General features: G+C 42.5%; 1 protein-coding gene across 2 annotated transcripts; it reads right to left on the bottom strand.

Annotated features, from left to right (window-relative positions):
* Nucleotides 1–5: 5 nt before the first annotated feature.
* LOC117136604 lies at nt 6–27,612 on the bottom strand. 2 transcript variants are annotated; one of them, XM_033297588.1, is made up of 10 exons: nt 26,940–27,610; nt 16,965–17,109; nt 11,415–11,572; nt 5,390–5,462; nt 4,902–5,069; nt 4,600–4,798; nt 4,210–4,517; nt 3,128–3,212; nt 2,667–2,993; nt 6–491 (listed from the first exon to the last, which is right to left on the bottom strand). In XM_033297588.1, the coding sequence occupies exons 2-10, from the start codon at nt 17,079–17,081 to the stop codon at nt 382–384; spliced, it is 1,545 nt and encodes a 514-aa protein (XP_033153479.1). In that variant the 5' UTR covers nt 17,082–17,109; nt 26,940–27,610; the 3' UTR covers nt 6–381. The 2 variants fall into 2 exon arrangements, with proteins under 2 accessions (XP_033153479.1, XP_033153478.1); XM_033297587.1 differs by having other exon boundaries at nt 405–491; nt 977–2,993; nt 26,940–27,612.
* Nucleotides 27,613–27,945: the final 333 nt, after the last annotated feature.

The raw sequence follows: 27,945 nt of genomic DNA, 5'->3' as shown, positions 1-27,945 counted from the left end.
TGAACTCGTAATGTAATGGCTATTTATTCATTTCGTACAACAGGGTAAACAAAATTGGCTCAAGTGCGTAATCTCAAAATTGCTAGGGGAAAAGCGCGAAAAATCGGTTGCCGTACCACTAAATATTACAATGGTTTGCGATTGCTCTTGTTTTTTGTTGCTGCTTATGCCTAGCCTAATATTATTTTACCATAATATTTTGCTAAATTAATATAATGTAAATAATATTTCAAGCTGGGTGCAGCCGGCTGACTTAAATTAGCTCTGCACGGTAGGCGTCGTTCCCTCTCACGCCGGGATGTGCAAGTGTTGTGGTGTGTTTTGTGCCTTGGCCGCTCAAAATCCGGCTAAAATCCCGCCCAGGTGCGGTGTGAACTACGCTCAGTCCCATTCCCCGATGAACATGCGTGGCGTGGGCACGTAGCCGCGCGTTGGCAGCGGTAAATGGCGTCCGTAGATGTGATTGTAGGGTGATTCAACAAGCTCCGAATCTACAAGAAGCACAGAAATCGGTGGTTACAAATCGGGTGCGGGTACAATTGTCAGGATAATGATGTGTGCTGGGGTGGGTGGATTCAATTGGTAGACCCAAGCGGGTACTTGGTTGTAATCTGGTGAAGGTATTATCTGTTTAATTGCATTATCTTTTTTTTGGGTTATAATGTAATGTAAGGGCATTCTTCCACAGATTACAACCCACTCGTTGGACTTTGGACTACCTCTAAAATCAGTAACCCACTCTCACTTGCTGTATGTACATTTGCGTTTCGTGACTGTCCAGGCTAGAGGAGTCCAAGGTGCTGTGTTAGTAAAAGTATCGTACAGTTTAGTGGTTCTGTTCACCGGGCAAGGAGGTAACCGAGATGCGTTTGTGGGTATAATATAGTATATATGTATGTACAGCCACCCATCATCCGATTCAAGGGGATAGGGCAACAAAAAACAATAACTAATATCGATGTCTGGGCCATATAACCTCGTTTCGATTTAGAGCAACCCCATAGAAATTCACGTGTCCGTTTAGTAGTCGAGTATTTGGATTTTCTTCAGGCTAAGGCTGCGCGGCTTGCGGGGCTTTAGGTAGCCATAAATGGACTCCATGTCGCTGATGTCAAGGCGGCTGGCACTGCGTCCGGTTCTGCTGGCCGTCGGCGGAGGAGCAGAAGGTGCCTTACTAACCGCAGTTGCATTGTTTGCGGCTGGACTGGTGGCCAGTGGTGGGGCCATCGTTGGCCCACCGCCTCCTCGGGCCTTTCCCCCAGCCACTCCTGTTACGCTCGCTCCCGCTCCCGGCTCAGCTCCACCGCATCCAGATGTTGCTGCAACGTTGGCTGATACTGCTGTCGCTTTCGCTGCTGCTGTTGTTGCTGCTGATGCTGCTGCTGCTGCATTTGCGGCTGACGCTGCTATACTTTTGTTTTTACTATTGAAATAATTTTTGCTTTTCAACATGTCCTCATTGTCTTGCTTGGCGTTCGTTAGCTGTCTTTTGTGCTGGTTGTTGCTGCTGTTGTTGCCGTTGCCATGGCTGTTGCCATTGGTGGCATTGTCATATCTTTGTCTTTTGTCAGCGTTTTGAGCCTGCTCCTGTCGCTTGCCGCCCCGCCAACTGGGCGCTGGCAGCTGTGGCTTCTTGTGGCACTGGCCCCTTTTCGCTCCTGCCGCACTGCGTCCCCTGTCCGAGTAGTCGATGGTGCCGCGCACGCGGTCATAGATATTGGTCGCCGACGGCGCCTTCACCGCAATCCGCTTCCTGCCGCCGTACATGTACAGTGAGCCCTCCTCGTTGGGCTGCTCGAAGAAGCTCTCGGTGGACTGCGACTTGGTGCGCAGCACTGCCGGCGCCTGCAGCTGGCGGAGATGGGAGCGATCCATGTACATGTCAACGGTTTCGGTGCCCTTGCGGCGCGGTATGTTCTCGGTCAAGCCCAGGTCATCGTCCAGGTCGAATGCCATGTCGAAGTCGTCGTAGTCGTAGCAGTCGTCGTACCGTTCGTTTGTGGGTTCCGTAGGTTCCAGCTCCAGCACCGAGACATCGCTCTCGCTGCACCACTTGACCACCGCCGGCCGGACCTCCTGCTCCACCAGGCTTCCACTTAGCCGCTGGTGACGCCTCAGCTGCTGCTGACTCAGGCTCCTTTGCGGACGTGGCGGAGGAACTGCACCACAGAGTGGAGCCAGCGCATAGCAGCTCACGCAATTGCAGGCGGAGCTCTCTTCAGAACGACGGGTGGAGTGTCGCCGTGTCACCCGGCGAGCCACAGAGTCCTCCAAGTTGTCGTAGTACGGTTGTTGCTGCTGCACATGTTGCTGCTGTTGCGGCTGGTGCTGCACTGATTGCAGCGGTGCAGAGTGTTGCTGCTGCAAGTGGGCGTGCCGCTCGCAGCGAACGTGGACATGCCGGTGGAGTCTGTGGTGCGGATGTGCGTGCGGATTCGAGTGCGGATGCAGATGCGGATGTGGCTGGTGGCTACGTGCTTGGTTAGCTGTGCTTTGTGTCTTGGTGGTTGCTGTTGCAGTGGTTGCTGTTAGGTCCGTTGGCAGTGACTGTGGTTGTTGTTGTTGCTGTTGCATTTGCATTTGCAGTTGCTGATGCATTTGCATCTGCAGTGCGTGCGATTTGTGTGATTGGTGGGCGGCGTTGGGCCCACCCTGTTTATAAATACCTATGCCGCTCTCATAGCTGCGAGTCTGCCAAATCTGGTGGTGCTGCTGCTGCTGCTCCCGCTGGTGACCCGCATGGTGGTGCTGTGCCGCATGCGCAGCCGCCGCCGCGGCCATCAGTTGCTGCTGTTGAATGTGGTGCGGATGCATGCCGCCCAAATGGTTGTGGATCATCGACGTTTTCTTCTGGCTGAGTGTGCTGATGCCGCCGTTCCCGATGTTGTTCCCATTGCCATCCCGCTGATCCTTGGCCACCTGCGCGGGTATCGGCTTGCCGGACTTTACAAAGTTCGGAACTCGGGCCCGCAGGCCGCAGTAGTAGGGATCATCTGTAGAAAGATTAGTTTGGTTATAATGGTTTATTTTTTTTAATTTAGTAGCCTGTTCATACTAAGGAAGTTCTTAAAGGAATTTGCTATTTATGCAAATTAGAAAGGACAGAATGGAGGGATCTCGATCTTACCATATTTCTTATTATCTTTGCCCTTGTCCGATTTACCGCGAGACAGTTTGATACGGGTCTCCAAATCGATGTCATCATAGTCCGGCTGAAAGAAAGATAGAAAGAAATGTGTGGCGTGAAATTAGAAGGAAAGTGACCAGGTGATGGTATCTCCGATCATAATTTTCCATTCACAGTTGCGCAAGGTGTGCCCACCAGTTCGGCACAACGGACCACCAGTGCTCCACTCCAAGAGGCACTGAATCGGTCGTTGGGCCCAATTGGCAATCGAGCTGCAAAGCAATCCGGCGGCATTCCGCGCATATTAATTACACGCGATTCGTTTGCAGTTATTTGCGGCCAGTCGCTGCTGCTGAAATTCGAATATTATTGAGTGCAATGCCAATTGCTCAGTGAGGCCCAACGGCGAAATCATCGCCAGCAATGGAGACCATGCAGCTATGCAGCCATGCAGCCATGCAGCCATGGAGTTCCATGAGGGAGACCCATTTTCCATTTTGCAAGTGGCCGCATTGCGCATATGACCAAGCATGGGCACCCAAACTAACTAACTAGCCACCAAAAGTAACTCAACCCAGCGACTCGACAGGTTGCCACACTTCTTCTCCTGCGCCGGCGTGGCTTTTATTACTCGTGTTTTGGCGCTTCCAAATTTGTTCCGACACTTTGCCAGCAAATGAACTGCACTTGGGCAATCTCCCACACTTCGGTTGCTTCTAAGTATGCCATAAAAAGTGTGTATTACGTGCTCCACGATCGCACCAATGTACATATATACATATATGTTCATTTTGCATTGAATACTTTTTTCACAAAGGGAGTTACTTTTTAAACGATTTGAAATTATTATCACTATTTCAAACGAACTAGCAGACATAAATATTAAGAAATTAGGTACATTTAAGTGTTTTTCAGTTTTACTACGTTGAACTTTTCTTAATATATTTAAATATTGCAATTTTCATATTGAATCATTATGGCGTTAAGGCGCCGTGCTCTTCTCAGTTCTAATTTTAAAGTATTTAAATACTAATAGTACTAATAAAATATAATTTACCCACATCTACCTGCTGTTCTCTTACCTTTGGAATCAGATCATGCGAGTAGATATTATCCCTGGGCGGTAGTTTTGGCGGTTTCTCGCTGCGCTTGTGGGCCAGTTGTTGCGTCTGCAGCAGCAGCTGCTCCCTCGTGGCGGCCACATGTCCTCCTCCGTTGCCATTGAGATGCTTGCCCAGCTGTTGCTGCGGATGCAGTTGCGCCTGGTGGCCACTGCCGAAGCCAGAGCTGCCGGAACTGCCTCCACTTCCGTTGCCCGCAACGCTGTAGGGATCCTCGTCGGGAATCGGAATGCGCGGGCGGTTCTTGATGTCCACAATGGGACGTTGCACTGAATAGGAAGAGAACATCAAGAGGATAACAATATATATTATGCTTAGGATATAGATGGGATATGGCTTCGATGAACCCACCTGGTGGCAGCTTGCTCTTCAACATATCCATGGCCACCACATTGACGATGAGCACCCAGATGGGGCACTCCAATATGTCGTTCTCCGACTTGACAAACGCCACCGAGGAGAGGCACTGCGTCTCCAAGCGGCGGCGATCCGGATAGGCGCGTCGCAGTTCGCGATTCACATTCGACTGGAACTTCTTCATGTCGAAGAGCTGGGGAGAACAATGCAACGCTCATTAGCATTTGGAATGGATGTGAGGTGGGATCGCGGATCGCGATAAATGGCAACCACGTACAAAGTCCCGTCCCACTCACCTTGACTATTTTTTCGGATTCGAGCGCCTGATTGGGCAGCTTTAAGATCTCGGCACCGATGGAGGTCTCCTCGTTGGGACTGCTGGCGGTACTCTTCACGTAGACATTGCTTTTGGCGTACCGCCGGATGAGGATGTTCCCAGCGTCATCCATTTTGATTTTAACACCCTATAAACAGTTAAGTTCGTGAATTTGATGCGGTAATTAAATGGTTTAACTTTTAACGAGAGATGATTCCATTGGTTCGGAAAAATAACAACTCTTTCTTTTATGCATTAAAGAATACTCAAAGTGCCTATTTGAAACAATGTCTCCCATAACCGTATGAAAATTTAATTTATTTTTCGCATTAGATACAAGCTTTAAGTATTCCGTAATCTTCACGCCATCTACCCGCTAATGGAGATTTCTCGTCGATTTATTGGGGTTTATTGTCCAAGCTAATTAAACCGCTGTCGCTTTGATTGTGCCATAAATTGGAAACTTACCTGTCCGATGACGCGCTTCATCTCGTCGGTCTTCTGATCCCTCATCGGATTGTCGAAGCCGCACAGTCCAATTCTGCAAAAAAAAAATAAAATAAAAAGCAAAACAAATTAATGTAGACAATGTTGTGCAATCGTTAAAGAGCCGTAATGAGCGTTTTATTAATTGCAAATCAATCAGCTGCCGCATTTAAAATCGATAAGCCAGCATGCCCAAAAATGTGGCCAAAATGATTTGCCACTTGGCGCCATTCACTTTCTGGAATCGAATCGAGGTTGCTGCCTCGTCGAGTGACTCACAACATACTAGGTTACTTGGTGTCTTGGCCCGTGTGCCTGCCTGTGCCACATTTTGTTGCACTAAACGTTTGACAAAACATTTACCATGGGTCTGGCTCTTTCGGTTTTGGGCCACGGATTTTGCGTTTTTGCCTGGCGTTCAGGCCCAAAAGAACTGTTCAATCGACTGGCTCAAATGCGGACTGACAGTGATTTATGCCACATGCGGCAGAGTGCGGCAGCTGCAGCCCAAAATTTATTAAATAAACATGTCATATTTCGGCGCCAAGGCCTTAATTTTCATCCTAATTGTCTAAGGTCCAAAAGCTGAGTCATTAACAGCTGAAGTTTTTAGCACTGAATTATGCTATATTTGTAGTTTTATTAATAAAAGATTATTATATAAATAGGTGTTTTTTTTAAACTATCATGCTGATATATAACATGTTTTACTTAACCACAATAAATAAATAGGTGTTATTTTTTCAACTATCAATCTGATATATAACATTTCTTACTTAACCACAACTTAATCAATGCCCTTAAATCAAAGTTGCAAAGTGAACGGTGATTAGGATTGCGCCGTGTAATTTGTATTTTCCAAAATAGGGTTTATTTTCAAAGCTTACAATAAATCTGGCTTTCCGAAGTTGGGCCCAAACAAAATCCAGCTAAGCCGCAGCTCGGTCTTAACTAAATGATGAATGTTCGTTTTTTTTTTTTAGGTTTTCGATGATTTTTTCTTTGGTTTTTCCTTCGGCGCTAAGGTCGCCGAAAATGTCGGCAGAAATGCTAACAAGAAGCGGCAAGAGGAAGCCGCAGAGCCAAGACAATGAAGCCAGGCTAATTGTAATTGTCGTTTGCATAAAAGGCCACGGCAAGGGGCTGAATTTGAATCTTCGTCTGAAGATGAAGCTGAAGCTGAAGTTGAAGATGAAGCTACTGCTGCGCTGCTGCAATGGAAGTGGTGGTAATGGTGGCAGTGGTTGCACAGCTCCTGCTGCCGGAGATTCTTCACCTGACGCTCTGTCACTATTATGGTTTATGTTAATTTGGATAATGAAGCGCTGCCAGCGCAGCAAAGCGCAACATCAGCAGGCAGAACAAGAACAACAACAGCAACATCAGCTGGTAGCAACAGCAACTTGCAACTGCGAACCACAATCGCCGTTAGCATCGCTGTGGCATTTGGCCATGTGCTTCAGTTCTGCGCGTAACGTCTGCCGCCCGGAGCTGATTTATTGGCTAAACGCTTGTAAAAACCGTTGAAATGTGTGTCAAAGTTTTCCATGAAATGAAATCGACATGGACGGGCTGTGCCGCGCTCGTATGCCCAATGCGATGTGTGGCCCCCAAGGTTGAACGCCAGCTGCCGAAAGCGGATTTGCAGTTCTTTGTTCGGTAAATGCTTCGTTAAATTCGAGCCATCAAAAGCGAAATGTTATTAAGTCTGAAAGGCAACAGCTGAGAGCAGAAGGGTGTAAGAAGTACAGGTTGACTTCGCTAAGCGGCATGTTCTGCAAAAAGTCTATACCAGCTTAAACAGTAAAGCATTAATATTCGCTTTTATACAACAAAGTACATTTAGATTATATTAAGATTCGGTTTTCAAAGACCTTCTGCAGAGTTCTATCGTGCCAGGCTATTGAGCTAAACTCAAGAACCAGCAGCCCAACCCACTGTCAGTTTGATATAATGTATAGCTATAGCTATTCAGAGCATGTCTTGGAGACATTCACTTCGATGTGGCCGGGGCATTATCGCACTTATGTATGATAACCATATAGTGAGTAGGTATATTGGTTGCAAGGTCGTCTGGTCTCAGGACTGGACCTGACTTGACACGCCTAAATGAGCTGGAAATACGAAAGGCCCAGCTGAAAGCGAGAGTCGATCCATCGACCGGACCAACTCGCTCTGCCAAACTGCAAAACTGGAAACCACTGCGATTTTGGAGTTCAAGTTAAACGTGTGCACTGGGTCAGGCTGCACTTGCGAGGACGAACCAGCTATGTGGCTTCTTCGAGGAAGCCAACGCCAGCGAACGGACAACCAGACCATCACCATCATTGGTGCAACCGTAAAAAAGTTGCAGTTAACGGCAACTGGTTTCGAACGGTGGTTGGGAGCAGCTTTTGACCTGCGGCTAGTGGGCAAAAACAATGTCCAACCGGTTCAGTTAAAAATACCATAGCAAAGACAACGATTTACTATAGCTATATACATATGTACATACGTACAAAAATATTTTATATGTGGCCATGTATTCGGTTTATGTGCTTTAGTAAAAGTCGCCAAACGAAAGACTTAGGAAACGAACCCTGATCTGATCGGCGAACTAGTTTGGCTTGATTCGCCGTTAATTAGATTATGGCTAATTATAGGCAACATTTGTGCGGCCAGAGCATTTCCCGCTCCAGTTTTTGGGGTCACACCTTAAATTGCTGGGCCGAAGGCCGTCGCCACCATTGTTCTTGCCCTGACAAATGTGGCACGTGTGCTGCAGTGGCAGCAACAATGACAGTGTTGCTTTTGCAACTACTGCGGTTACTCAGCAATAGCGGCAGCCCGTCGAAGGAAAAAATAAAATTGAATAAAAACAGGCTGAAAATGTCTTTTGTCTGTCGGCCAACTCTCGCAAATCTCAACCTTGGCGCGCCCCTTGCCTTAGTTTTTTCCGCACGAAACATGCTAAAAAAAATTAAAGTGTATACCGTGTATACCCATATTGTGTGTTGCAATCGGAGCACAGCTTGATATTATAATTTGATTTCCATTTCATTTGTTCCCAGCCACATGCAAATTCGATTGGCAACGCCCACGCAGCGGAATATTTCGCAAACTGTCATAAGCTGCCAAAAGTGTATTGGCGCCATTTCAATTGAGTTCGAGTCGGAGCTCTCGGATAATGTAATTGCCGGACCACAATGATTGCTTAAGGATTGGCCATTAATTAAACGCGCTTGTTGAAAGATCATTGTTCGCAGCTGCTGCGGTGTGCGTGTGGTCCCCCATTTTGAGTGTTGCGCCCACACCGGCAACTTGCAACTTGCAACTAGCAACTAACAACTGGCAACACCAAGCAGCAATTGGCAACTAGTCAGTCTAATTAATTAATTTACATGCAGCAGCTGGCAGTTGACTCCACAAATGGAAATTTGTCTATGCATGCAACACACAAAAATGGGAAGTAGTACACTCATCTAAGCCGATGGCCAAATGCCCTTAAAATATTGTAAATGCATCTAAACAGCTTGCAGTTGAAATTGTTGCAACAACCGATTTAATGTTATGTTTAAGTGACTAATAACTGCACAAAATACACATAACATTTAAATTTGTTGTGCATTTGAAAGTCAATGCACTCCAATGAATATTTTCGAAGGCAAGTACAGCTTCAGTGCATAAATAACTAACTAATACAATAAATTAATTTAAATAGCGCAACTTAAATGAAAAATGCAGGGGTTACATCAAATTAATCGTTATTGTTTTAGCCACACATACTTTGATACTTTATACTTTATATATGTTATGCACATAAAACGTATCATCATGGAGATCGTGGCCATAGCTCCATATATTTGCATACCGTCCAGATTTCCAATGAAAAGCGTTGCGTGTGAAATGGCATTCAGTATGCACGTACATATGCACCGAAGTCCCTCGCCTTTTCACATTCAAATGCAATTCGGTTAGCCCGAATGATAGCAGTGGCTAACAAGCGCTGACAGCGGCTAATTAAACAAACAAGCTGCTGGCCCTAGACGGCGATAAAAATACGAAAAGTACGAAGAAAAAAAAAGCAGACAAAAATCAGGCAGCTAGAGACAAAAAGACAATGGCAGTGACAAGTACAAGGGTCTTTGGACCACACTCAGACTCATAAACATGGCCCAACAACATGGCCATAAATTATCTTTGCCGTGGTGTGCATGTTTGAAGTCGGCGGCAATTGGCAATTGATTAACTTGACACTCTCGGCATGCAAAGTTGGCTACGTAGTTTTTCCGATACTCCGCCAATCCGATGCTGTGTGCTGCTTAACCCCCAGTTGACATAAACAAGTAGTCAAATAGTCACAAAAAACGAAAAAATGCAATCTTCATGGTGGATAGGGGGGAAATTGCAGTGAAAGACTTGCCATGACAAGAGCAATTTGCATGGCCAATCTGTGATGACCTCGTCACGAATGAAAACGAATTGAATGAATGACTTTCGTTATTATTTTCAATTTCATTTGTTTTCCACTCGATCTTCATTGTCTTCGGCCCGCTGGCAATTTATTTGTACTTGTATCTGCGCCGTTGACATTTGGCTGGCAGCAACTTTATTTGTGGCCATTTACAAAGGAAGCCGCCGCCGCCACACGATCTCCTCCTGCACTTGATGCCCTTTTTTGGCCAACTCTTTTCAATATTTGAACTGAATAATCGCCACATCCATGCCCCTGTACTTTTAGCCTTATGCATTATGCATAGATCCATTGAATTGAAACTTTTTACGAGTATGTACGAGTATGCTAGGTTTTGAAAACTTCTTGACATTTCGACTGACGCAAATTGCCACGGCAATTGAGCGTAAAGCATTTGGCATTTGCCAATTTCTGGCACGCAACAGCAATATTTTTGAGGCGAAATATGTTAATTAGGGCCTTTGCTGCAATTGCAGCCACCCAAAAATACCAAGAACCAGTTGGAAGACCTCCAAAAAAAAAAACAAAAAATAGTAGAAATAAGACAAGCCGAATTCTTGACTCAAATTGCTTTGGCAAAACGGAAATCGCTCATTTCATAGAAATAAGCGCAATTATTAAAGCATTTTCACTCGCTTCTCGGTTCTTGTTTTTTATTCACTCAGCCCACCAGCAAGCTTTTCACATGCTACAAATTGTTTCCACTAAGGTCACCGTTTTGCAATGCCCCTGCCCCTGCCCCTGCACCTGCGAAGGTTCTCCTCCACTTACATCTTCTGCGTAGTGAAGTTCATCGGTGGAATTAAATTTTAATGGCATGCCCATCAATTTGATGGGCGTTTCATTCAATGCCCCTTCGAGAGCACATCAGCAGGCATTTATTATTACAGCAAAAAGCCAGCAAGATGGCCAACTGAAGGCCACACAGCCATTCGCATCGAAGTTGGCGATACACTTGTCATGGGAATTACTGAAATTTCAATTACAAGCACGTTTTGTATGAGCTCCCGAGATGGATATCTTGTGCAAGAATCGGCGAGGCTCTCAACTCAACACCACCTTATATGTTCTTTCATTGTAAACTTTATAACAATTAATCAATAATGAGCACATCAATTCTAGGAATCTCTACTACAACTTAATTGAAATTATTTTAATTATTAAAGTAATGAAATATTCCGAAACGCTGAGTTTACTGTCTGTAGCAAAATGTTCATCAAAGTGATGCTACCCCTTCGTGTCTTCAATTTGCCAGAGAGAAAGACGAGCAGCTCCTGCTGGGTATTTTCTTTGCCAGTGGGTCAAGGGCATATGATTTTGCTAGTGCTCAGGCAACACCAACTGGCATTAATATTTATGTGTGTGTCTCATTTTGTTTTGTTTTAGCAAAGTTCAAAGGCATTGTTTGCCCATGTTTAATGTGTTTTGCTGGGCTTTTTTTGCCTCGTACCCTCTGTTTGTTCGCCTCGCCTTCGCTTTGCAATGACCGATAATTATGGCTGGTCAAGGGATGGAGGGCTGGAGGGCTGGAGGACTGGGCCAACTGCTACTCACCGCATGCCGTCGAAGCCATCGTCGGATCCATTAATGGTCAGCACTGGGGCGCGTGCGTACGCTTTGGCCACGCGACGATTCCGCTCGAAGACGATCACTTTGGCCCAGATCTCGTCGTCGATTTGGGTCCATTTGTCCAGCACTTCCTGAATGTGCTCCTGAAAGGCAAACCAAAGGGGAGTGTGTTGTTTAGCCATGATTGATGTTACTCAATACAAATTAAGTTGTTAAAATTCAGAAAGAAACATAAATAAATATTTAAGCTTATCTTACAAAGAAGAAGTTATATTATTTAAAGCTCACTTTTGAAATATTGTAACCAAAAAAAAATTAACCAAAATATTTTGAGAGCACCGCCTAGATTTCTACAATCCTAAGAGGTGGCACAACGTTTTGTTTTATTGCAACGCTATTATGTTATATGTTTGAAAGTTTCCAAACACTCCATTTTATTATCAGCCAAAAACTGCACCAATTATTGAGAGCGTGTGTTTTTAATTGGAGTAATAAGGAACCCAGATCGTATCATTTTAGTTGGCTAACAAACTTAACGATCCTTTCAAAACCCATTACAAAGCCAGCACAAAACAAAAGCAAACTACGAAAAATCAATCGATTTGATCCTAAAAGATTCGAAACTTGTTTTCGGGGAATCTGGAAAACATAGTGACTGCAGCTAATGCTAGCAATTTTCACTTTCCATCGTGTTTGAGTGTTTGTGCCAAAGTGAACGGCCTTGTTGGGCGCTTGCGTTTTAAGTTTTTTATTTTTTTTTTGTTTTATTCACTCACTTTACTTTTACTTATTTGTGTTGCCTTTTTGCTGCCTGGCTGCCATTACAAGCGTCAGTCTGTGTTTGCGTTTGTGTTGTTTTGCAGTTTGTTAAATAAAAGTTAAAATCAAATCGGAGCAAATGCTGACACGAACACAGCCAGACGAGAAAAAAAGGGGTTTTCAGGGGTTTCAAGGGGGTTTTAAGGGGCTTTTCGGCTCGATTCGCGTTGCAGTGAGACATTTGAAATTATAGACAACAATATCGTTGCTGTCGGTGGTGTTGCCTTTGGTTTGGCTGCTGCTGCATTTGTGTTGCTCGGCTTGAAGTCTTTTTTATATCCAACAATATACTTATATGCATGGATATTTGAAGTGCTGCAAGGCTGTTGATTGCAGCTCTGTCTGCGGGGTTTGCACTGCTCTGCTCTCGTCTTGCGTCATGCCCAAGTGCACTCGGGAAATATTTTACATTTCTGTCTTATATTTAAAAACAGGCTTGCACATAAAGTGGACTAGTCTAAAACATACTCCACATTGGATCTGGATTCCAGGGCTATTATCCGATTCATCGTGAGCAGGTGGCTGTAAACTAAATCAGCGCCTCACGAATACACATCAATTTAGAACTCCACTTATAAGTTTTCATAAATGCACAACTAAATTTCAAATTCACTTTAAACTGGCACTCTTAATAATGTTATAATCGTGTTTATTTGGTTGTAATATGCCTTTAAACTCCAGTATGAGCATTGAAACTTTAGATGTGCTAGTTTTTCATGGTTTCCATTTATGACCCCCACCCATTTTATTCTCATATGCATGCGGCTACAATAAAAACGCCAAAAAACACAACAGCTGGTATGTTTTCCCGCCGTACCTGGCTTACTCAATTAACCCGAACAAAGAACGTCATAAACAAAGCCATTAGCCCAGTAACCAACATGCCCACAATTTGAGCCACTTTTTTGGGTTATAATAAAAGTGAAATATGAAAAATATGAACAACAAAAATTGTGGGCAACCAGCAAACATCAAATGTTGGTTGGCTCGTCTGGCTTTTGGCCACAATTCTACAGACGGACGGACCGACGGACGGACGAGCATTTTGGCCAAAACTCGTCTAGGCAAGCTCACTACTCAGCTCATTCAGCGGGCACACACATTAAAAATGCAAATAAATCATGTAGTGAAACTTGTTAACCTTTTCAGATGCTTTGCGTTTGCGCACTCGTCGGACTCGAAATCGAGAGTCTGGGAGTTGGAAGCACTTTTGATTTCATTCCGTTGGATTCTTTGGGCAGATTCACTTCAGGTTTCCAACGGCCGCGGCAGAAGAATCTTGTAGGCTCGAGTCGCTCGAGTGTCGACGAAACTGGTTACAACCTGTAGTTGTTTCTCATATTTCTAGGCCGTGCAGAGAGACGACCTCAAAATGCCGAAGTTCATCGAGTGCTGGTTTTTGGGCTTCTTGACTGACTTTTAATTAGTCCCCAAGTCCCAGGTTGCAGCTTGCAACAGAAGCTGCCGCAGCAGAAGTGCCACACCATGAGCGCGTGTTCTCCCTGGCGTATACGTAATCTGATTTGTGCATGTGGAATTAGTTTGAACGAGTTTCGAAACGAGTTTCGATTAGCATACGAACAACATTAAATCAGAAACATGAGATATACGAATTTTCGGATGACGTCAGGCGACAAACCACATTTTTGTGGGCGCAATTAAAGTCTATTATTCTGTTGCAAGATCCGTAATGGAGCCCCAATGGATTAAGTCTGGCTTGCAACACGTGCACGGTGCACCGCCGAAGATGAGACGTCGGAGAATCTCCGGTGCTGACTGCACTTTTTCGTGTAAAATGTTGTTGAACTTTTGCAGTCACGACTTCCCGAGGAAACTGAGCAACAGATGCTCGCAACGCTCAGAGTTGACATTTAATAAAATGATTTTTATTTGGGATCCGGCGGCGGCGGCGGCATCGGTAAAACTCTTTGTGTCTGCCAGGTCAATAGATACAATCACCGCAAATTATTACGGTCTTGATAAATTCATTTTGTGACAGGTTGCGGCAGCAGTTGCGAACAAAGTTCATTGATATGTTCATTTTCAATTTGTTCGCCTAATGCCAAGTGGGATCAGCTGGCAAATACATTTTGCAGATGATTTTGCATAGATTATATGCAAATTTAAGGCTGACATATGATAATAATGGACCAGAGCAGCTCTTTCGCCATGAGGTAAATCAATCAAGCAACGAGCAGGAAATTCAATTGATCCTGCGACGTTGATGAAGTGGCAGCCACAAAAGTTTCCATTGAATTTGTCGTATAATTTTTGGGCTTAAAAGCCAGCCCACACGATGTGTGTGTGTGTGTGTTGTGTCTGTTGTCTCGTTTTAGTGGTTTTTCCTGCTTATTTCGGTTATTTTGCGCCAACGCCAAATCCTGTTGCTCGGCCCAGGCCAAAAGCGAGACCGAAACCAGGTGAACGGGTGCCAAAACAGCCGTCGCCAGACAACAAATCCCGAGGAAAAGGAAAACAAAGAAAATGCTTACAGACAAGAAAAACAAAAAAAATAAAAAGAAATGAACAAAACAGCCTGCGCATGGAAGTGGAAAAAGCGAAAACTCTGCAGACCAACGAGAAAAACTTTCATTTTCACGAAAAACGACGGCGGAAAGTCGATGTAGTTGATGGCTGTGTGTTTGGTTTCGTTTTCTTAGGCTAGAATTCTGGTTGAATGCATGCAAGTTCGTTGCCTAAGTCTTTTGTTTGCAAGTCAATTTCTGTCGCTACGTTCCCAGATAATAAATTTGTAAACAATATTGAAAATAGCACAGCGGCAGTCAGAGCAACCGAAATTGCTCAATAAGCGCCCCGAGGAGCCAGCAGTCAGACACAAGTCGAATCAAAGGGCTAACAACTAACAACCCTCAACAACAAAAGGAAAACTCAGATTCAGACATCATTTGCGACCGTTTCCACCATGGGAAATACAGTTTCTGTTTTTGTCGACGCCTTTGTGTGGGGCCAGACTAAACGGAATTATATAGATGCCACGCTCACGCTAATTGCAACATAACCATAGACGGAAAAAGACAAATGCGACCAAACTGAAATCCAGAAACTGCCGCACGCTTTTCACTTTGGGCGAGGCCTTTGGCTCCCCGTAATTCCGCTGAATCGCTGTTGGAAACGAAATTTATGCAAAACGCCATTAGAAATAAAGCATCGATTTAATGGCCAGCCTTTTGATGGTTTTTTTCTCTGGGTGTTGCTGCCGAATGAATTGCATTTAACCCAGTTGAATGTGTGGGCAGCACCTAGCACTGCCTAGGGTGAACCAAAAAACTCAATAGAGGTACGCAACTTGCGGGAAAGGGCCAAAGAAATATAGCTAAGAGAAGTTAAAAGTCTGGTAACCAAACTAACTTAAGTTTGAAATATTAATAACTTATATAAAATTTGTTGTAAGCAAGAAATACATTCAATTTCAAACATTCAACTGTGCGATTTTACTAGTCTTTCATTAGGCCTTCTTTAGGTTGTGTTTTTCAAGTTTTTCCAAAAAGTTTTACCCATTTTAATCACTTCTCTAACTTCTTCTGGCTTGAAAAACAATTACCTAGCCGTACCCAAGTATCCAAAGCTCTCGAAAGAGTTCAAAAGGTTACACTAAAACCTCAGTTTATGGAGCTTAAACGCAGCTGACTTGCATTATATACGATCGTGGAGCCATAAAAAGACCCACACACCCAAGGCCTATACTGTTGGGCTCACCACTAACACTCCTTGATAAAAGCCAAAAGGGTTGGCTTTTGGCTGTTAGTTACCAGTTAGCAGCTACGTCAATGGGATTCCCACACATAAACAACCCGCTTATACACACACACACATGTTGCAAAGAGAAACGGACCCAAAAAATAACATAGCGTAATCGAAGATGGGCGAATGAATACCGATCGCTGAGCTCGTGCTGGGCTTGTCCAAATATTAGGGTTACCTATGGCGTTTTTATAGCCATAGTGCTGCTGCCGCTTAATGCCGTTGGCCATTTGCCTTACGCTTTTGGCCACACTCAACTGACTTACTGCCTTGGCGGCCCGTAGGCAAATTAAAAATGCACAACGCAATGCGATGGCCTAACGGTAATTAATGCAATTGGTCAATACAACAAACAACAAACACCAGAAACCCTAGCCAAAAACAATGAAATAAAACGGAAAACACACAAAAAAAAAAAAAAACAGTAACCAAAGACTCGGCGTTAGTGCGTCTCATGGTGACCCCAATGCGGTGGACTCGACTCCGCGTTTAGCGCACGTGTTGAGAATGAGCGACAGGAAAATAGCCACAAATCATAGAAGCCGCCTGTCCAAGCCAAGCGGAAGTCACTCCACGATGGCCGATGGGCCAGGGCCAGTTCTCTACGGATCACCCAAGATTTAGCATCGCTTCTTCGACGGTCTCGCGGAAATCTCTATACGGTAATTTGCCAATTATACCTAATGTAAGTTAGCCAAAATGCAGCTATATTGACTGGATTTTAAGGGGAAAAGGTTGAAAAATGCAAATGTGGTTTGCTTTCTCAGATGTTAAAAATGTTATCAAACATATAAAAATTCTAAAATAAGGGATGAGTGGGATCTTACTTAATACCTTAATATGTTTTACTATAACCTCAGAAATTATTACTGCTTTTAACTTCAACTTTAATAGTTGTAAGTTAAGATACATCTAGTGACACCAAATCCATAATTTGAAATACGAACAACTCACCTTGTATAGTTTATCCTTCTGGAACCAGATATCCTCCTCCTCCTCCTGCTGGGTGAACGTCTGGTCGAGATTAAGATCGTCGCGGGAACGTGATAGAATTTTTCGACGCGACACCATATTGTGTGATTTCTGGGGTCTCTGTCCTCTGCAAAGAGTGAGATCAAGTCGTAAAGGGTTGTGTGAATATTCGAGTTGTAAACCAAATTCATAATATGGGCGGTGCGATCTGAAGGTAGGCCGTCGCATAACGGTATCCAAAAACAGCAAACACATCAAAATTTCCTCATTTAACGCTGACAGGCCCCTGCAAAAAATCCCAAAAAGAAGCCCCAACAAATGTTTGACTCTCTTCGAACCGCTAAGCAAACAGAATTTTGGCATCCCTCGGATGGAGTTCAACGCACCTGGAACCGAAACACACTTATTGTTTATGACCTGGACTCCCTTTTTACAAGTCATCCCGCATGCAGAGAGGCCCAAGCTAATATACTCCATATACCAATGCAATTTGCCTTCCTGTATTTTTGCGCCTTTTCGCGGTCTGTTTCTATGGGATGAATTTAATGTTCCCTTTGAGTCCAAGAATTTATGTGTAAAACATGCAATTTTTATTGAAATGCCTTGTTATGACGATCATGTTGTGCGAGCTACGCATAGCAGATTCGGAATGGAGATCCCAACTGCGATTCGGTTTGTGAATCAGACGGTGCGGGTGAGATACCATCCCGGGCACGTTGACAACGGCACAATAAAGGTAAATAAAGACGAAATCACCTGTGAGCTAAGTGGCAAATAACAAGTTGTTGGTAAAATGAGTAATACCCTTACCAAACTGCCTTGTGTGGTAATCAAAAATGTTTACAGTACTATATTTTAAGATATGAAAAGAACACTTAAATTAAATTCATTTTTATCCTTTCCATCTAGACAAATCAAGCATAGATGTACATAGGTATGTACAAAATTTACTTTAGGGATTAATTTTAATTATATAAACGCTTTAAATTCATATTTAGAGAAGTCTGAATCCAATACTACACTGTGAATGTTAAGAGTGAACATATTCATCTTCTATTTGACCAGCAGCTATTAGAGTATTTCGATTGAAGTCTTTTGTTTTTTCACGGCTCAGTCTGTCAAGTTGATGAAAAACGTTGATTGCATAATAAACATCTATGGGGGCTTGGGGCTTCGGGGTTTCGAAGCGTGTAGCGGCAAGAAAGTGCCGTCCCTTTCTTCGCAACACTCCCCGTCTCTGTCGCACATGCAAATGTGCGAGGTTCGCTAACCTGTTGTCATATATATATTTAGCCGTCTTTGTTATTAGTGTCTATAATTGTGATGTGTGTGCGCTGTATTTGTTGGCTTTCTTTTTGCAGAAACCCCGCGATTGAGTGATCGACGATACGACAGTTCGGATGCTGCAAGGGCTGGCCATAAATATTCATCGACTTTTGCGCAATACCCACTGTGCCGCCGATATTGTCAACGATCGACGCCATTTTTTGCGCCAGCTTAGCTATAGATCGCAATCGCATAACAAATGTTGCCGCTGTTGCAGCCCGATTTATGCAACAAAAGCCGTTAAGTTGTACAAGTCTCTCTTTCTCGGTGGTGGTGTCTCAGTGCCATTTGTTGCCGCTTTATTGAGCTGCATTTTCCTTTGTGCACACACATGCATTGTTGTTTATGGCCAACAAAGGGCCACTGAAATCAGAAATCGCCGTACGGCTATATCGAACATATGTATGTATGTTCCATAGAGTGGCTAACAAAAAGTTCCTCAGGCCGGGCACGTTCTAAAAAAACATACGTGTTCTAGTTTGACTCTCGTCTCCGGTAATTACGTGAATTGCATTCTGAGTGTCATTTATGGGCGCGGAGATTTACTGGATGATCCTCACGGATATGCCTGTCTACTTTTTGGTTCAAGAACTACCAATTGAACAAAAAAGGCGAGGATGAGGTAAAAATATATAGGGTAAAGGCACAAGAACAAGAAGTTAGTATAGTATATGAAAACAAAGTGAGGGTTTAACATGCAACTTGCTGTCATGCACGTAACATGCATTTACTTTCTAAAAATAAACACATTTTTTTTATATTCAAACATAAAGACATTGATTTGCAAAAGTGGTTGATTTATTAGAAGTTTTAAACTATGAATTTAAAATGGGAAATATCTGTCCATATATTTAAACAAACTTTATTTGTCGAAAATGGGGAATGTCCTATTGTATATACTGAAAAATATTTCAGTTGTATATTCAAATCATTTTATTAATTAATTTTTTAATAATATCCCACTCATTACACGAGAATGCTTTTATCCAATTACCCGATGAAAAAACGGCAAAAGGCACCGCGAATTTCACCGCATTCTTTATGGGGCACGTCAAATTAAAACACTTAAACGGCATCTGCCTGTGTTCTCGGAACAATTCTGGCCAAATAACGCTGACAGATCAAAAAAGTTTCTTTTTCTTTATGCGATATGACGGACAATTAACGGCCCACAGGCTGCAGCTGGCGGACTGGACTGGAGTCGAGTCGAGTCGAGTGGAGTGGATCTGAGTGGTGGCCAAGTGGTGCTCGAGTATCCTGCACCATCGCAGCGGCGGTGCAGCGGATGGCCTGTTTTCCTTACTGGACTTTTGTAAACAGAACAACTGTGGTTGCCACTTGATGCCATAAAATAAAGTCATCAGAGCCTTGGATTTTTTCTTCGACTTTTTTCAGCATTATTTATTTTTTTCATCTGACGACTGTGTGTGCGTGTTGACTTTGCTGATTTCCCTGATCTTTTACAGTTACGAATCTTAAAGCTCAGGAATTGGGAAAATGTGTGCGTCCATTTGGCTGGCTGGCAACTATTCAGCCATCTGCATTCACTTTTCGCTCGAAAATAATAAATTTTTCCTTCGTACACGCAAAAATGTGCAGCAACTTTCTCAAAAAAAAGCCAAGGTTGAAAAACGCAATTTGAAATCATTTAAATAATGCCAATTGACAATTACTTCTTAATTCGATGCAATCCGCCGCATCATCAATCCAAGTGCAAGTTCAGCCACAATCGAACTCTGATTTAAGTTTCGAATTCGTTGAACTTTCACAATTGTCCAACGAAATGATACTAAATTATAAGCAGGCATTTTCCGCACATTTTCTATGATGGGTTCAATAACTCTGGCCGGCGAATCGAAATGGAAAGAAAAATATACAATAAGTTGGGTGCAAATATTGATTTGGGAAAATCTGTCGAAAATTTCAGCTGGGCTTGTTTACTTGACTCAAGAGTTTATTCATTATGCGGCTGTCATTTCTGGGCTCTATTAGTATTTTCAATTCCCACAACAAAGGTGGCTTCTTTTTTTAAGCCTTTTTAACAGCTGACATTGAGCAAGCCCACTCTTTGCTATTCTAAAAAGATGATGCCATATGCTTCAGGTCGTTGTTTCACATCATATAGTAGGTGTATCTTATGTAGGTTTGAAATAGGTATATCACTAATTGATAAGAGAATGCCAGACGCCAGTACGTACAAAATAACAATAAACATTTATGATTCATATAAAATCATCTATGGTAGCCCATATGAACTGAAAATAATATTTTATGTGAGAATCTCTATGCATTCCCATATATTAACGACGCTTTTCGAGCTCAATGATTGACAGGCGGAAAACTCGTTTTTTCCTCGACTTTCTACAGAACTTTCCTCGGACCGAAACAATGAATAATTTAATGGCTACATTCACTGCATATTCAACTACCAGACTATCGCAGACTTTATGAATGAAAGTCAACGTCATGAATTATTGTAGTTTTACGAGTGGAAAGGGGGACGAGACACGACTCTAGGCAATCAATAAAGAATTTTGATGATGACAATCGCTGGCTGACAACACAAGTTGCATATTAATTGAATCGGTGAATGTAAATGATTCTAATGCAATTGTACCTGGGATGCATACGGCTGGCGTGGAATGGGGTGGGGGTCTCACTGTGCCTAGTCAAGAGGTCGTTAGCAGTTGTGCTTCACTGTAAGCGAGACATCGGCAGAGTGCAAATAGCTGGCAGTTCATTTACCCCCGAGATGATTGCATTGTTCGAGTGCGTCACGAGATGGCAAAGATTAGACGTGCCTACTTGGCTGAAAACCAGCTTCCCCAGCTATCATTTTTGCACATTCATTTGCGAAACACTGCTGCTGGCCAGCTAAATGTTAAGGTCAGATACATTTGGCTAGAAAGTATTTTTGGCACCCCTAATGGTATCATTATGTAACCAGAAACCACCTGAAAGTTCCCTTGGACCTAATGAAGCGTCGAAAAATGGGATGTCGACGAAACATTCGATACTTTCGCGGCCGCGAAGAAGATACGCTGGCCAGGAATGCTGGGGAGCCACATGATTGATTGGCCGAAACTTCAGAATAGAGCCCCAAAACGAAATTGCTTTCACAGGGGTCAAGCGAAATGTTCCCGAAGACGAAAAAAAAAAAACAGAACTAGGCAGGGGAACAAGATACATGTGGCCATTGATTTGTGGCCAAATTAAATTAAGCAGTCATTGACTTGTGGAAAGGAGAGAAAAGAAAGAGCCGCATCGGCCATTCGATAGTGTTTTCGTTGAAATAATGGGCGTGCTGAGAAGATCTCATCATAGTCTGGTAATCCGTTTAATTCCATATGAGAAATGTCTGCAGGTCTATAGACATATAGACATATTATCGATTCCTTTGGAACGTATCACGTTTATGGCTAACACTTAATATTTTACGCGGCTCTAATTGAAAGGTGTGAAGATTGAACATATTTCACCTCGAACATGTTGGAAGACTATAATATGTGTGATGTTTTTATTTTTATTCCGAAGGTTTTAACTGAATGGATTTATTTTGCATGCACTTAGTTTCCCGTGCATTTGTGATAACACGTAACTTCCTTTCGTTTTGAAGAGTTCCTGTGACTTTCCCTTCGCCACCCACCAAAACCACCAAAGCCCTTCAAACTAAATAATGAAATTAGTGTGGGCGAGTGGATCATATTTTCCTAACACTTGTCTGCGGTCGGCATTGTCTGCAAATGCTTCAATTTGCATAGCGTGAAAGTGGCGTGGAGTCGGGGTCCAAATTCAAATCCAAGCCCGAATCCGAATCCGAATCCCATTCGCAGTAGCAATCGCCATGGTTCAGTTCCTCGTTTGGGGTTAAGGTTTTCATTATGCGCGGCAGTGCGCAGTGCAAATTATGCAAAATTGCTCACATCGGGAAGCTAATAATGCGAAATCCGAAGCATTTAACAGCGAATCGCATTGCGGAACTGGCTGCCAGGTATTTAACACCTGAGCGCATCAGCGGCGCATCATGGCCCCATCGGCGAACGGTAACAGCAACAGTAAGATTGGCTCCACGAGTAGCAACGGGTAAATATAAAAGTAAATATACATTTAAACATCCAACCGATACGGACAGGTTGTGCATTTCGATTTCGCAAAAAGCATTCGGATTTCCCATCACGCACATCTGGCGCTCGGCTCACCATTCCAGCAATTATTAAGCCCCAAAATATGTTAAATCATATCTGTATAAATGAATATCTGTGCGAGCATCACCCATAAGATACTTTTCAAAGTCATGTAACTGTCAGCGCTTTGCGCAATCCGAATCCCAAAAGACAAACGAACGAACTAGAGGATGGGGATGGATAGATAGATACAAAAAGCCCAAGAAATTAACATTTCAATTTTTGAAGATGTTCGAATGTCTTAGCTGGTTTTTGATTGATTTTCGTTGCTAATGCAGCGAATGCTGCTGCTGCATCACTTTCAAAATGTAAATTTATAAATTGCCCGACACCTTTTCAAAACGTCTTCGGGCATTAAATCAAATGATTCGAGCTAACAAAGATAAACAACTCATAAAATTAATAGAGACACAAAAAAAATATTATATCTGAAATTTTTAGCACTTTAAAACCTTGCATAATTTGTAAACAAAGCTTCAAGTGGCAGTAGAAGTCCACAAAAAAGCTGTTAAGAATTTATTTATAATTTCAATTATTTTAATACACCTCAAATTCCTTTTTTTTGAAATTATTATTATTGTTACGTGGTTTTATCATATAGAAAATGTTTTCAAAAATCTGTGTAAACGAGTTTTACTTGATGCATTCAGCATTTTTCAAATGTTTATAGCTCCATAAATAATTCCAAACATCACTACATTAAAACAGTTACCAAAATGGAAAACACTAAGTATTTATCGATTAAAAAAGTTGTATTTTCCGCTGTTTTTGCAACAAACTCATTTCCAATCCCACAAATTTGTTTTGCCTTTGACTAACGAAAAGCCCCATGAAAAACGAGTTGACACTTTCATTAAATTGAAGCGAATTTTTTCCGCATTTCTGCGTTACGTTCCAAGTTGCCCTGACCAAAAGCGAGGTCCGTGCAACAATTTGCTGGCCAAAAAGAGCGAAAAAAACAGGCTACAACATCAACTAGAGTGAAAAGCAGAAACACAAAATAAAAACACGAATTTCAGCAAATGAAAAGCAAGTTGGAAAAAAAAGCTGCAACTGGCGGCTGCTTCTGCTTTCGTTTTCGCCTGCACGCTTCAACTGCTCCAAAACGCTCCCAGGAAGAGCGAAAGAGACGGACACAGTCCAGCCGAAAGAGATGGATGGAGTCTGGGAAGCCGGGTAAACGAAGCAATTTGAAGCGAAGCTATGACAGCGCCGTTGCACTAAATTTTCCACAACCGACTGAGTTTGAAACCGAAACCAAAACTGTAAACGAAACTGAAACTGATTTCTTTTAGCAGAAAGAAAGAAAGATACATAAATACTTAGAGAGCGGTAGAGAAGTTTACACCAAGAAAAAGCGCTTAAGACCTCAAATTTCAAGCCGGAAATCCGCCAAGGAGACAAACGAAATTTCAAGGACCACCTTGCAATAGGAAACTAACATCATTCGACCTTTGGTATTTGATTTTCCATAAGGTTGTTTTGTCAATTCTAAATATATCTAGTATTATTATAAAAATATTAATACCAAAAGATTTTATTGTCAAAATCTATACAATTTAGGAAATTAATCTCGATTCCTCCAAACATTACTTTAAATAATGGTATAATATTTTGATAAATGCAACATGTATGTATTTGTAAAATATATATTGTTCTAGTTGACATTAAACTTTAAATTTGAAAGAAATGCAATAAATTACATATTTTTTCTCTGTGCACCTCTGTTACGTTGGCCATCATTAGCTGGCTCAATAGATGACAAAATTTCTCTCACTCTTTCCTGCGTTTACTGCTTATCAAATGCTTGCAATCAAAAAATCGTCCAAGTTTTCACTTTCTCAGTTCGCATAGCAGCGGATCATAATGATAATGATGATGATGATCGCGAAGCCGGGAGCGGAAGTTTACGTGTAACAATCAGAAAGATCATAATATTTGTGTTGAAGCTCTTTGTTCGGCTGATTGAGTCAGCTATTGGTAGCTCTGCCCACAACAGAAACAGAAAAATTGTATTTAAAATGCAATTTATACCCCGGGCCCACAATGCCGAGCCAAATAATGTTTTAATAAAGATGCCTTTTGTCTGGCGGCTAGGCGTTAAAGGCCATCATCCCAGCATCTATATATGTATCTATCTATCTGCTTGTATCTCAATATCTGGCTAATCGCCGACAAACAACAACACGTGCCTCCCAATCAGACTTAATGTCTCTTTCACACTTTGTTGGCGCCACCACATCTGCGGATTAATTAGCTTCTGAATCGCAGACTGCACGCACTTGAAAAGCGCATTTTTTATAGGATCTTTGAAGGTGCGGAAGCTCTGACACGTATCTTAGAGATGGGTAAGTAAAGATATTAAGGCTAATAGATACACTTTTGACATAAGATTATATCAGTTACTACTATCACAATCTACACACTGTCATTCGCTATTATTAGGAATTTCTTTAACAACTAAGACACCTAAATTAATCAGATAAATTACAGCCAATCAAAAAAACAAATATATCAGTGCCACTTTTTTGACCGCAACTGTATGGCAGACCGCTGAATGAGATTAACCCATTTTTCCGCTAATGAACGGTGCCCATTTGGCGGGGGAATGGCTTTCAATAAACCCAAATAGAACCAAGCTCATCGACAGCTCATGAAATATGCGCACAGCGTGAAAAGAAATGGCCAGAAGCACAAAGAGAGTGAAAGAACGGTTAGGCGTTCGAATGCAAATTCTCCTGGAATTTGGCCAAGTAGAAAATAGGTTTAGTTTTCGGCCAAAAAGGGTAGAGTTACAAAACAAATTTATTGCTCGACCTTTTTTTTTCGGGGCTTAGTGCAAGCTCATTTGTTGTTTTGCCAAAATGTAAATGAAGTCAACGTTGTCGGCCGACTGACTGACATTTCCCATTAGCCGATTCGGCCACGTTATATTGTCTGCAGATTCTGGCCATGGTGAACTTTTGCCCAGACGGATTTCAGCACTTACTTCTTCTACTTCTTCTTTAGCCGAAGAACCGCACTTTACAGGGTCTTTTCGACGATTGTTTACATTTATGGATGCATAATTGGGTGCCATGCCAGCCGCCCCCTCACCCTCCTCACCCTCTTTCTAAATGTATTTAAATTTTGCCTACTAATTGACTCCCACAAGACCACAAACTGCAGAGATGATGGGCTGAGAAGTTGGATTCGAGTCTGTAACCGAAGCCCAATGAAACTGCAACTCATGCCGACAGCAACTTCCTTCCTTTGCCTCTCGAGCTCTTCATCACTCACTCTTCGCTCGGATATATACACTATACTATACGATTTATATATATATATATATGCAAGTGTCGGGGCAATTGTCGCAATCGCAATCGTAGTCGGAATCGGAATGGCAACACCTACTGCACATTTTAATTTTAGCTTTTTTTTGGGCCGCTCCGTTTCATTATTAAATGCATTTGTTTTCGAAGGCGTGTTGGCAGTCTGAAACTCATCCATCTGTTTTATTCAAGGCTATATGTGAACTGAGAAAAATAGTTCTCAAACCGAAAAAAAAACATGAAATATGAAACTAGACCTTTTCCAGATTTTAAATGGATTGACATTTATTTGGGGTTTCATTTATTGCTTACTTATTGCCAAATATATATGAGTGCTGAAACAATTATTGACAATTCTTATTTATTGGTTTTAAGGCGGCAATATACTTGTTATAAAGGCCAAAAATATATGGAATATTTTAAAGGTCACAAGGTAACGTTTTGCATTTTGTTAATTTCAGGCCATAACTTAAATCAGAATTGTCAAAAGAGCAAATACTTTTGAAAAAGGAATGCAAAGATTAATTTATTCTATATTTACATATATAGATTTAAATTAGCCAGACTTTAATAATGAATATACATTGTATGCCCAAATATTTAAGCGTCAAAACAAAGGCAACTGCTTTTTTCAGTGCACATGTATCAGAAATAAGAGTTTGAGAGATGAGTTGCTGAACCCAAATTAACTTGACATTGTGCTGCTAATTCAGCACTAATCGCTTGAATTGATGGCAAAAAAGGAACTATTTACGAAACTGAGACGGCCCAAATTGTATAATATTCAAATGTGAATACGCAATCCGAGGAGGAAGCCGAAAAGCACAGCGGCAAGCGCAGATGTTGTCAACCTTGAGAGCCAAAGCCGTGTTTTCAGCTCGCATTTAAATGAAAATGAAACTGAAGTGTAGCAAACAGCAAACACCAAACAGAGCTACCAAAAAAAGCGCGTAAGCAGGAAGTCCAGCCATACAGTTGGAGAAAAAGCGGGCAATTATGAACGGAAGATGCTGGGCACTGGGTTTTCCTCCAGGAAGGCAACAGGTGCAAGGGCTAGGGTTTCTCTCGTTTTTCCCTGCTTTTTTCGTGCTTTTTTCCTGCTTTGCATGCGTGTCTCTTGGTCTCTGCGAACTCACCTTTCTGCTCAATTACTTTTGTTTTTTTTTTAGCTGCAGTCGCTGGTGTTGCTGCTGCTGCTGTTGTTGTTGTTGTTGTGTCGAAACTGTTGCAAAATTGCTGATATTTTCCCAATGATTACGTATTCGCAGAGCGACGACGAGGAAAAGTGCTTGCCCCTAACTGTTGTTTATTTCTTTATACGTATACGTATTTTCCTTCAATGCTGCAACAATGATTTTCTATTATTATTTATATTGATTTTGTAATTGCCTTTTTGCTACAATTGCCGTTTGCTTTTCACTTTATTAATTTCACTTTTTCGTTGCTGCTGTTTTGTGTGGAAACGAGTTTGCCATAAATTGTAATATTTAATTTGGACACGAGTATTTATGCGTCTTTTAAACTCGCGCGACAGAAATTTCTAATTCGCCAGCAAATTAATGAATTCAAAATTGTTGCTATCTCGGCATTTTGTGAACGCACTTCAATTGCATAACGGCGAAGACTGCGCGCACAAAAATTCGTGATGATGACGATCTTCTTTTCCAGCAGCTTCTTCTTTCTCAGTTTGTTTTCTTTTTTGATAATATTTCTTGGTGGCTGGGATTTGCTTTTCTTTCTTAGCTGCACTGCCGACGAGCCAGCGAACCAAACGCACTCGACGACTTTCGCGACTCGACTGAAGAATCGAAGGCGAAAAGCAGAGCCGGGCTTTCGTGGCGGCAGAGCCGAGCTTACCTGGCGGCCTTACCTGCCTTTTCTTACCGTAAGTTCGGTTACGTTGCTTCGGTATTTCTTTTACCTGTTTATTTTTTTCTTACCTTGTCGCTTCATGGCTAAGTTGGCTTAATAGCGTTTAGCGTGTCCAAAGCTTGGCGAAGCTTTTTCGAAAAGAGTTCCTACAAGAGCGCATTTCTTGCTCTTCGAATAGGCGCTCTCTTAGGCAGCTCTTTTGAGCTGCATTTTTGTTGAATTCCCAGCAAGATTTGGTGGTCATCAATCTCATCTCTCTGCTTTCTACAC

The sequence above is a fragment of the Drosophila mauritiana genome, chromosome 2R (genome assembly GCF_004382145.1).
Source record: "Drosophila mauritiana strain mau12 chromosome 2R, ASM438214v1, whole genome shotgun sequence".
NCBI classification, from domain to species: Eukaryota; Metazoa; Arthropoda; class Insecta; order Diptera; family Drosophilidae; genus Drosophila; species Drosophila mauritiana.
This window is presented reverse-complemented; position numbering and strand designations above follow the sequence as displayed.

What these genes read in the sequence shown, in the direction of transcription:
- LOC117136604 (XM_033297587.1), bottom strand. Translation starts at nt 17,081, where the DNA reads ATGGTGTCGCGTCGAAAAATTCTATCACGTTCCCGCGACGATCTTAAT. An exon ending in AGAAGGATAAACTATACAAG is followed by an intron (nt 11,573 to 16,964) that starts GTGAGTTGTTCG and finishes TTTGCCTTTCAG; the next exon opens with GAGCACATTCAGGAAGTGCT. An exon ending in AATCCGAAAAAATAGTCAAG is followed by an intron (nt 4,799 to 4,901) that starts GTGAGTGGGACG and finishes TGTTCTCCCCAG; the next exon opens with CTCTTCGACATGAAGAAGTT.